Source organism: Aythya ferina (assembly GCF_964211825.1).
Source record: "Aythya ferina genome assembly, chromosome: 4".
In the NCBI taxonomy this organism is placed as follows: Eukaryota; Metazoa; Chordata; class Aves; order Anseriformes; family Anatidae; genus Aythya; species Aythya ferina.
Genome location: NC_140300.1, coordinates 28,014,168 through 28,026,247, shown reverse-complemented (window position 1 = coordinate 28,026,247; position 12,080 = coordinate 28,014,168). Strand labels below are relative to the sequence as shown.

Genomic DNA, 12,080 nt, shown 5'->3' with positions numbered 1-12,080 from the left:
TCTACAAGTATACACAAAAGACTTTTATCTGAAAGTTCCTCTTAAAAGGCTCGCTGTCACCTCTTCAATTAAGCAAACTGACCTCCTTTAGTGAGCTGACATTGTTGCCTTAAAATACCTACAGTAATTGTTTTGTGTGATCCTATTTTAAAATATTTGTCACTTTTATCCCTGGGCCTCCAGATTTTTTGTTTTGATCAAAACAAATGCTGTTGGATCTCTCTGATAGATTCTTACCATTTTTGTTTTGTTTTGTAATGTGATTATTACTTTAAAATTGTTGTTTGCAGTGTAGAAAAAAAGGTAGCTTCAAAAAAAAAACCTCATTCATTGTTGAGGCAGAAAAGTTGGTGTTTTATTAGCACTCCCCATGACCTTTAGTGAATCAATTGTTTTAATCAATCAAATTATGCTCATATGAGTTAATTAGTTAACTTGATCTTGATGTGACACAGTTTTCCTTGAGTATATGCAGCAAGGAGGGAGAGGAACGACGGGTCTGTATAAACACCACATGCAAAGGCTGAAGCTATCAGCCTGCCATTAGCCCTTTATCTAAGAGGCTCTTGGCATATAAATCAAACAATAACTTCTCCGTTTTGAGTCCGTGCCAAAGAACACATTCACAGTTGAGTCTAGAGCAGATTACACCCACCAAGTGGCTTGAGGGCTTGCAGTGAAACTGGGAAATAACCTTGAAATTATTCAAGAATACATTTAGGCTCTTTAATGTTGGCTAGCCAACTTTTTTTTAGTACCATTTGCAAGTTCTAATCATAAAAAACAGCGTACAGAGGGCAGTTTAACAAACATTTAAATGAGGATTTGAGAATAATGTTTTAAGCCAAATGGCTGCGAAGAGATTGACATTAACAGCAGTTTTGTGTGTTTTGCCATGTCGCAATGTAATTGCTAATCTGTGGTGAGAGTGGTAATATCCAGTGATCCCTTTGCCGTTTTCTGCAGGCACAATACCAAGATTACATTAGCTTTCCTTTTATCGTACTGTCCAAGGTTATGGCGGATTGGAAAAGAGCTGAAGTTCCCACTGTCTGCGAGCTGCTGAGCACATTTGCCAACCGTGCAAAGTGTTTGGTGGCAGAATTACCGTCTGCTGCTAAGAGCCACTTTGAAACTTCAAAAACTTGTCATCTTTCTTAGAAATAAGAAGTATGGATCCCTTTTGGTACAATAAACCCAGGATGTGCAATTTACCTCCATAAAGCAAACAAACAAACAAAAACATTGTGTGTTTTTTGTGTTATTCGTAGCAGAAGGCATTGCTGCATGTTCCATTGAATACGTGTTGCTTATAAAATGGAGTGCATCTACTCTAGGTTTGCAGAACTACAGTCCTGAAAATACTGACAGTTGTTTCTATACAGAAAATTGTAGGTAAGTTATTTTAGAGTTACTTTATCCCTTCCAAAACAGAATGAGGAGCTGCTGCTTCCCCTGCAGCCAGCTGTGTCAGGTCAGCATCCCGCAGCCCCGCGGCATCCTCCCACAGTGCAACAGCTGCTCGGGGACGGTGTTTTTGAAGGGGGGGCCTTTGTACGTGGAGCAGGACACAGCCAAAGAAATGGCCGTGTCTCCTTCCCTTGTGCTGTTGGCTTGTGTGCCCAGGAATGTGTTGCATGTCCAACGTGGCCTTGGCACAGCTTGCGCTCTTTCTGAAACAGCAGGGGAGCTGGAGGAGAGATGATGTCCCCCAGTGCACGGCCCCTCACTCCAGGCTCCTGGCCAAATTGTTGCGTCTTATCGCGGTCTTGTGCTTCTCTTCAGTTTATCCAAATTCATATGACATATTGCCAGCAACTGGGTTCTCCGTTGTGGTAGCTGTCCTCCAGCAACCACGGTGGTGTTTGCATTAAGTGTGGGTGCTGCATCTCCTTAAATCAAGTATGAGTTACTGCAAAGGATATGTAGCAGCGTGCTCGCTTGGTTTTGGGCAGCTTTGTGGTTTTAATGAAGCTCTAATTTAATCTTTACAGACTTTTTCCCTCCTCACTTCACCTTGTGAAAAAGCTGTAAAGCTGTATAGACATAGAGGGAAAGTTTTGCTGATACAGTAACCGCAGAATCCGTCTCCTGGTGAGACAATTTTCCGTGTGATTTTTTAAAAAAACTGCAGAAGTACAAACAAGACCAATTTGTTAAGCTGAAATGTTTGCATTTGCAGCTGGCTAATTTTTGAAGCCCACTCAGGGTTGTTTTTCCTCATATACTCAAAGCGTGTGTCAGCAAGTTGCTCTTTGAAATCCTGTTGCCTTTGCCAGGTGCAGAAATAACCACATTCACTAATTCTTTCTAACTTAACATCTTGCTCATACGGCATCCTCCACACCTTGGTACTTGTTCTTTCTTCTGTAGGCTGTGCTTTCACCTGACCCCAACCATTTGTGCTTTCACCTGACCCCAACCATTTTAAGAACAAACAAACAACCAAAAAACAACCTACAACTAACCAACCAACAAAAAGTCTGTACAAAGTCATCTTTGTATCTTTGTCTTTCTTGATTTCAGCTACAGAGGATCTGATAAGGAAATTGAATATAGATACTGCCTTCTCAGTTTGCCATTTCAAAAGGTTGCAGAAGAGAATCTTGACGTGTTTTTCAGTACATCCATGGACATTGCAAAACTTGCATCTAACCAAAAGATTATTTTTTTTATGCCGGTGTTTAAAAGGATGGAAGAGGATGACTTGAATTTGTCCTGTTAGGCAAATCAGTCCAAATCAAGTAATAGATAATGTAGATGTCAATTTATTGTATCCTCCTTGACTGAAAATTAGGTTGTATTAAAATAATTTGCAGTAGTTTGCCAGAGACTACAGATGTGGCTAATGATTTTAGTGATTCTGGTCTGCTGCTTGTACAAGGGTGTTTGACTTTTAGTCTTCATTTGGTTAAACATAAATGTTGATTGAAGAAATGCATCATGATGCTAATGTTATAAATACTAAATGGCTAAAGAATGGCTTATTTGTAGATCTGAAAACAAGGCTGAAAGTGGGGAATGCTCAGTCATTGAACGGCCATATTTTTCTAGTATGGTCTTAATTATTCTTGACCTTCTGCTCTGGTGTTAGTAACCTGGAGAACCATATTCTAATAATTTACAGATAACAGACAAGCTGTGAAGCTTGAAGCAGTAAGAAAGTAAGTATCTTTCTGCACCAGTGGTGTGAAGCAAGAGGAATATCATTTCAGCCAAATCTAAGATTGTGGTGGTGTGCATTGGATGCTCCAGAGTCCTAAGTGTCGCCTGCTTTCTGTCCTTGCCTTTAGGTTTGCCTCTGCTATGAGAGTTTATTCTCCATCAACCAGTCCTTTGATTTCACCAGAGTGCTGATTGCAGCTTGGTGATAGCACATGCCAGTGCCACCAGCCTCCCCCTATCCTCCCCAGATGTGTTTGAGATGAGTGGCTTTGCGAATGAGCCTGCAGGCAATCACAGATAACCTTGGCAGTATTGTCCTTGCAGGGCAGGACCAGACCAGTTCAAGAGAATAAATCAAAGTTATCTGAACAGATGCAAGAGTAGGCATTTGATTGTCAACCTGTAAATGTCTAGGTCAGGCAAGTTCAGGGATCTGAGCTGTGTTCAAAAGTAGCAGTTCTTTCCTGTCTAACTCACTGTGTAGCCCCACAGGGAAGGTGTTACACAGCTGAACGGGGTGCCCTGGGAAAGGGAAGTTCCTGCACACTGGGTGTCACTTAACATAGCACACCGTCACCAAAAGAGCTGCTTATCATACTGCACCCTTGTTTCTGCTGAAGTCTTGGGCTTTTTTACCCTTGCATCTCCCTACTAATGAACAGCAGATTTTATTGAACAGTCTTTCTTTCAGGTATCATAAATTTGGGAAGCCAGCTAGTCAGTCACAGTTGTTCTAGGCTTCATCTGTATTTTTATTTTTCCATCTCTCCTATCTTTGAATGAAAGAGTGCCCCAGGAAGCTGCAAATTGGAGCTGCTTTGAACCACCTTCTTCTCTCTGATCAGCAGAGAACATCCTCGTCTTTCTGAGTCGCTTCTCATCAGCAGACGCTTCCTGGTACTGTTGTCAGCTGATGTCTTATTTTGGGATTTGGATAAATTATGGATTTGGTCCTTTTTGTCCTTTATGACACCTTTGAAAACTGGCACACAAATACCAGAAGTAGGAAGGCTTAGGGACATGATTAATGGGTAATATTGGTGGTAGGGGGCAGTTGGACTAGGTGATCTTGGAGGTCTTTTCCAACCTTTATGATTCTATGATTTTAGATGTCTAAATTTCTCCGTTGTCTTTTGTAACCCTTTTTTGGTGGTGGGTGTGTTTGTTTGTTTGTTTTTTCTCAAGTCCAAATCATTTGCAGCTAAATTTTAGTTAAATTTAGCACAGTTAATAGCTTACTAAAAGAAATTCAACATTTATGTTGAATTTCTTTTATATATTTATTTTTATTTTTTATTTTTTATTTTTTTATATATATTTTTATGTTGAATTTCTTTTTTATATTGAATTTCCATTTATGGAAGGGAAAAATTTGCAGTTATCAGATGTCTATCAATGTTTGCGTATATGAAATAGTCCACGTATGTCTACCATGGATTTTCGAAGACTTAAGCCATATCTCTGAATGTAACATAATGTGTTTATGTAATACACTTCTAATTTCATTACCAGATAACTGCCCAGAATGGTAAACAGAAGGGACAGGGTGTCAAACCCTTCAAGTGAATCTCTGTTGATAAAACCAGTATTGGCAGAGGCCCCAAATGTTAGTGCTCTCTTCTTGTTGTTAGGCTTGCACAAAATGTTTTATAATAGAGATGCACAGAAGCGTGTGCATTATATATATATTTATATATTTATCTTTTCTTGTGAAGTTTAATTCAAAGGGCGATTTAGAATTCCTGATTTTATCCTAGAGTAAACGTATCTAATTATTTTTTTCTTCAGCACAGCAGTGTGGCTCAGACAATATTTCTAAAGGTTATGCAACGTATAACATACATGTGTATATATTTTAAATCTACTTAGTTTCAGAAAAGTACTTCCAGAGTGCAGTGCCTCACTAGATGATGACACACAAAATCAATAAATAACAATCCTTGGGAAGTAAAGGAATGCAACAGGAAAGAGGAATTTGAATTGGGGTACTGCATCCCATAGAAATCACTGATTATAGCATCAGTGTTGTCAGATTAGGGCATTTGAACTAAAGGACAGGAACTGCAGATGGGAAAAAGAGGAGGGAAGGGACACCGTGACAAGAGCTGGAAGGCAGTTGCGCCTCACCAAAAGTGGAAGATAAGATAATGCTGTTGCCAAGTGTTAGGAATCTCGGAAAGGAAAATGTGGTAACATCTCGGATCAGGCAAGCAGTGGTACCAGACCCCTTTTCTGCATCCTTGTGACTCGTTCCCAGCAGTCATTCATTTCTTGTCACTGGAATTCAAGAATGGGCAAAGCAAAGCTCCTTCTGCGGAGGTGTAAGAGAGGGGAAGTGGGAAAAGCGTTTTCAGCAGCAGACATTAAACTGAATTTTTCAGTGCTGATTCAGATTTGTTCCTGCTTAAGTGCTTTTGCTGACCGGGTTTTTCTTAAAGTGGTTATAAAAGGTGACTAATAAAAAAAAAAAAAAAGCAAAACAAAAAAGCTGCTGGTAAGTTGGTCTTGTGCAAATAAACAATCCACATTTTAGCAGTTTAATTTTGAAAGTCTGGTCGTGTTGACTCAAGGGGCATATTTTTTTTCCCACTCATTCCTTTTTCTAGTTTGTACTTCACTGAGTCATTCCCATGAGTCACTTCTTAACAAATTTTGTATAAATTAAAACAAGATTGCATTCCAACTAGCGTTGTAAGCTAGTTCCTCGCAAACTCCAGCTGACATTTACTGTATGCCGCAGTGATTTCCAATATTTATTTGTTCTACCATTGGAGTAACACTGGAGGAAGTGAGCGCTCAGTCTTTATGCCAAGCTACTGGTAGAGCACCCATCAGGCCACATACATGTCTTAAAATCCTGAGGAGCTTTGTGATGGAGTTTGCTTGCTTAAGCTCTGTGCCATGGGTGGAGTTCCCTTTCCTAGTGAGATGTTTCTGGTGTTTTTTTTTTCTTTCTGTATTTCACTACTCTAAGGCAGCCCTGTAAACAAGTAGCTGCTTTATTTATGCAAAAAACAGAGTTTACTGTTGTGTCCTTGACAAAAAGAATGGTATTTTGAAAATGCTAGGTGGGAGGTGAATTCTGCAGTTGGTGATGGATTTATTTTGTTTAAATGTGGAATTTTACCTATTTTCTTTAAGCATAGATCTTACCCATTTTCTTGAGCTTTTCAGGAACAGGCAGTATTAGATATGGTCTTGGCTGCTTTGGAATACTTCTAATAATACATTTAATGCATTTTTTTTATCTTCCTGTAGACTGTTACTGAGAGTAGTGGTCTTGAAATACATAAAGCCTTAGTATTGCACTTCTTTTATTTGCATGGTTCTGTATAAAACTCTGTAGAGATCGTTCCTCATTATATTAATACTAGTTCTCCTAATGTGTACCAGTTTAAAAAAAAAATCTAAGTAGTTACTACTCAAGTTATCAAAGTATTATTTGTACAAATATGTGAATTGATTTTGCCATCTCAGATACTTTTCAGCATGCTAGTGTTTAGTTAAACTCTAATCAGTTAAAAAAGACACTGTTGACTGAAGTAATTTGCCTTTTTCCTAATCATATCACCAAAAGTGGTTGAACACAGGAACTCTTGCTTCTTTGGATTGACCTAGTCACTTGACTACGTATGTGAGCTGTTAATGGCTGTGCCTCTCATGCTATTTCTGTATTGAACTACCTGTTATACCCTAAACCACTAGGTATTCTCCAAAGCAGTAGGAAGAAAATTGTCTACAGAAACTCAGTGGGTTACACAGAGATCCAGACATGCACAAGTGTGGTTGACCCTCATCTGCCTTTATGCTGTACCACAGTTATTTTGCTTTTGGCTATTTTTGGTGTGCTAAAACAACCCTTGGGGATCATGTAAAGTTGGGATTAAAGAAAGCCTACTGTGGCTAAAGGAAGAAGAAATTTTACAAAGTAAAAAATAAATTTGCCCCCTCCCCTCCCTGCAGTTTTGTTTAATGCATCAGCGTGACTCATACTTTTTTAAAGCTTAAAATAATTAGTTTATTATTTTGGAGGTATTTTATTGTTTATACTAGTAGCACATAGATGTACCAACTGAAACAGGGTCTTGTAGTAGAGTCTATGCAAGGGTGGTGCACTCTGCATTCAGAGACCTTGCAGTCTAAATTGACGAGACTGACCAACGCTGGTGAGGAAAGGGAGAGCAGCAAGCAAGGACGACAGGGAGGGAAGTGATGTATCCACACAGCGCGCATTCCTCACTCTTACCAAGATGTGTAGATGCTCCTCAGGTTGAGGTACCCAAACTTCACTATTTGGTAAATATTTTAATGAAATCTACGAGTGAGAAAGATGAGAGTACAAAAACTTGTGCAAAATTTGGGAGAGTTATCTTAGTTTCCCTTTTGTTGTTTGTTTTCTTTTGTTTTACAGTCAGCTCCTGGTGCTTGTGCTTATGTGAGACTCTTTGCTCATATTTATGGTGATGAAAATAATCAGGAAAAGGAGAATGGGCTAAAAATATTAGAGAACAGTGACATTTCTTTCAAGTGGGGGGAAAAAAAAAGTCTTTTAAAAATGAGCTGCCTGCTGGCTTAGGCCTGATTCCTGATTGTTATAGATGTGGATTTGGAAGTGCATGTTCAGGAAGGGATTAGTTAACAGGCAAAGGGGCGGCCTCGTGCAATGCAAAGCTCGGGCGCTTGTAAATGACAGCGAGGCATGCCCTGCACTTGTGGTGTGAGCAGGGTCAGCAGGATGCATTGGTGGTGCTGGGGGGTAGCACTGAGTCAGAGTAACTGGGTATGTGGTGTCTGTAAAAATAGCACGCCCTAGGATCCAGTACTTCAGGGAGATTGTACTGAAGAAATGTAAGGACCGTGTTAGGTCATTGATCCCCTGATCTGCTTTGTCAGGGTTCTGCTGTACGAGGTGCTTTCCTCTTTACTAAATTCACCTTTTGAAGGTGATAGGTATCCTTCCCAGCTATTTCTCCTACTTCTTAAACTGTTCTATTTATCTTAAATTTTCCCTTTCATAAAGTATGGTAATAGGATGACATTTGTTCTTCCTACTCCTTTGTGGTTTGTGCAGAAGGAGGGTAACTCAGCTTCCTTCCCACGGTCCTCCCACCCACAGGGGCCTGGATGGAGGATGTGGGTTCTTGGGCTGACAGGAGTGGGGCTTGCTGCCCCTCTTACCTGCTCTGGGAGACGCCGCACGTTGCTGAATACAGCCGTGCCATTGCAGTAGAGCGTATACACAGCTGCTCTGTAGCAGGTATCAGATGAATTGTTGGGGATTTTATTTTCTGTGAAACAAAGTGTGTTTTGGCATATTTACAAGCATGTCGTGAGTTACATCGAAATGTATTTGGGAGTTAAATGTCTCCTGGGGAGAAAACAGAAGGGAGTTTTTCCTAAGGGGGAAAAAAAAATCCACACTTAATCCCAATTAACTTTAGCCTCAGGCAAGGGCTCTTCCTCCTTTTTCCTCCCCCCTCCAGAGAAAACACTGAATTCATTCACAACAGCAACAAACACAGTGTCCTGGAAGAAGGAATACTGACAGGGTAATGAGCACTGACCGGCCACACAAATTGCTGCGAGTCTTGCTTAAACTTACACCGCTGGCAGTAAAAAGGAAATCTGTGAGTACAGGTACCGTGAGGGGAGTTGCATTCTTCTGTGGGTTATTCATTTCATATAAGGAGAATCAATGAAACCCAAAGTGACGTTAGTTCGTGAAATCACAGTAGCAGCCTTCAGCACTAGAAGTATTGCTTTGGGGATTTCAGCTCTCACGGGGAAATCACAGCCCCCAAATCTGTAGTACCATCCTTTCCACGGCTTTTTGATATCTGAAGAACTGTAGTAGTGGTTACAGTGGAGCTAACATGCTGGTTTCAGTTTATTATATGTGGATTCTAATACTTTTTAATTGGCAGCAAGAAATTCTAGATTTCTTACTGTTAAACTGTAGCAACTGTTTTGCTAAGAAAAGTCAAGCTTTTATATTGCATTAGTTTTGCCTGTATCCTGCCTACCTCAGAGGAGTTGCTAAGTAGAAGCACTCATCTTAAAATATAAATGTTGTCTTAAGCTTATTCCATTATTCAAGCAGTGTTTAGTGTAACCCTGTCATTTTCTTATAGTGATCCAGCTGCCAAAGCTCTCTGGGAGTCCTTCATGAACCTCAAACAAAAGGAAGCTGTGATGGAGGCTAGGAGACACCTTGTGGAGGCTGCGAGCAGAGAAAATTTACCTATTAAGATGAGCATGGGTGAGTACTGTAACATCCCCTTCCCTGCACAGTGGTAATGGGAAAGGTGACAGCTGCTCTACGTCCACATAACCCTCTTGGGGAAAACTTACCTCCGTTCTCACCGTTGGTTTTGGGTGTGTATTAAGGCTACCACAGGTACAGAAGTGAGAAACAAATGTTTGCTAGAGCTCAGGTGTTGTCTTTTATATACAACAACATTAAAAAGATCAAGAACAGTTGTGAAGCACTGAAGTTCTATGAAGAAAGATTTTAAAGGCATGTGAATGGCTAGCAATGCTACTGCTTTGTTCTGCAAAACATGAGAATTTGGGTATTTTTAAAAAGCAGGATTTGTGCCCTTGGCAAGCAGGAGTTGCAAAAGCAGCTGATCTGATGCAATTTTTGCAGTTCTGTATAATTACATTATATAAACCTGATAAACCTGAATTCTTCAAAATAATAGATATTAAATGTAAATAAAAACTTTTAATAACTTTTTAAAGGATATTGTTCTCACTACATGACATATTCAGTGAAATGCAAGAACTGATGTAAAATTAGGCTTATTAAAACAATTATATGGCTCTATACTTTTTTTTTTTTTTTTTTAATTTCATGTACCCTGACTATTCTATGCTGAACTTTTCATCAACAGAGGAAGGTCCTTGTGGAATAAAAGTAATCAGCTTTTATCTGAGGCTCTAGAGAGTACTGCAAAGATATTGTAGAGGATTTAAATGTACTGCCAAATTGTAAACTCTTAACAACTATAACATTTTGTATGTTGTATGGTCATTACAAATACCTAGAGCGTATATTCAGTAGATTATTAATCAGAAATAGTAGATCTGGGCAACAGTAATGATATAAACTGTTTTAAAGAAATGAAGCAGCCGTGAGAGGGCTTTTATAAATTGACCTGAAGAAGAGAAGGCAGACAATTTTTTAAATGATAAAATTGTCTTTAAGCTTTCCCTGATAGTGTGTCTGATTATTCACTGTAGTGACACTAAATGTCTTCCTATTTCATGTGCCTCTGAAAAACAAACAAAAGAAACTGTATTACTGCTGGAATTCACCTTTGTTTTAAAAAGTAATTACTTCCCATCTTTGAGACACAATCCCTGTTACCAGCTTTGCTCCTTCGTGTGAATGACTAGATCAGCCACCCTTTCCTGTGGTACCCATTGATGGCTGTAATAACCCTGATTCTTGATCATGTTGGCTGGTACTTGTTTGATGGCAGCCTAAATATCAGGCAAAAGTGGACCCAATGTAGTGATATGTAGAAACACTAAGAGTTGATGTTGAAACAAGTTTCTGATGCTATGATTCTCGAGACTTGCTTTTGTCTGGAGGATGCAATATAAGATATAAGATACCAGTCTTTATAGGAGTGAATTTTTTTGTACTAGAATCATAATTAATTTTAACTTTGTAGTTAACTCCGTAAGTTAACTACAAACTTACTTATGAACTTCAAAGGGAGATAAAAAATTCAAGGCGGTCTTATAAATGATAAACAGGAATAACATGAAAAGTATGGAAAGGAGGGCTACCCAGTTACCAAAATCAAAATTTCTCATTGAGCATAAGCCTGAAACTCCCACCAAGGTGTCACTTTGTCCACAGGCACATATTTATTAATGACATGTTGGAGCAGAGCTACATCTTGACAGTGTTCATTTCTCATCTGTCATGCTACAGAATATCTTAAATCTGTTGGAAAGCTGGAAATTAAGTTGTTTATCAATTGTTTCTTTTGCTGAGAAGGAAAAATTTGCATCCTGTTCTGGTCCTGGATTGTTGTGTTTAGTCAAAAGGCTGCTTGCTTCCACTGTGATTGTGATGTGAGGCAGCACGGGCTAGAGAGAGAGAAGAAATCATTTCAGGCTTTCTACTCTGTGCTTATCCTTCAGTTTTTATGATTTTACCTCAGGTTCTGCATGTATTGAATGATCTTGGTGGACTGCACGCTGGTTTTCCCAATACTTAGGGTATTTTTTTTTTTTTTTTTTTTTTTTTTTATGGCCCTAATATTAAATGTCACAGACATTTTCTAGCATAAAAGTTGTCTCTTACTCTTTTTACTAAAACCAGCTGTGTCAGATGGTAAGAGTATTTTTGCTTGCTGCCATTTTTTTGCTGGTTTTCCCCCTGGAAATAAGGAGTGAATTACATTTGAAAGCAAAGCTTTAAATTCTTCTTGGTGTAGCTGAGCCCTCCTGCAGTGGCCACCTGCCTGAAAACTGCATCATGTGTGACGCTGGCAGAACTGGAGTCCTGTGCAGTGGTGAGAAACTTGATCCCATCCTGTTTCCCTATTTTCAGAGCAAGGAAAATAAATTCTGTTGTTTTCTGGGCTTTGAGAGGCTCAGAATTTTTCATTATTCTGAGGTGTGCCTGTGCTTGTCCATGCTTTGCCTGCAAATAATGTGCCTAAGGCCCAACTTTGTTCTTTCCCTGCTTGGCTGCACGTGGCAGGGGCTCTAAAACTTATAGGAGGATCCTCAGCTTAAGCTTTTGCTTTCTGGTATCTTATGAATGTGTTCTCCTGAGATGGAAGGAAGGTAGAACTGAAGAGATCTGCTGTTGAAGAGGATACATCTCCCCTTATTCCCAAATATCTATCCCAGGCCTCTGGGAACTTCACTTTTTGTCATCAAAGTCAGCA

At 39.5% G+C, this 12,080-nt stretch overlaps 1 protein-coding gene across 1 annotated transcript in view; it reads left to right on the top strand.

The window, feature by feature from the left end:
* SCFD2 (sec1 family domain containing 2) overlaps window positions 1-12,080 on the top strand; it is a 189,555-nt gene that overhangs the window by 25,488 nt on the left and 151,987 nt on the right. Inside the window, exon 3 of the mRNA XM_084517660.1 lies at window positions 9,297-9,424. Within this exon, the coding sequence (XP_084373786.1) occupies window positions 9,297-9,424 (128 nt within the window). The remainder of the gene's footprint in view (window positions 1-9,296; window positions 9,425-12,080) is intronic.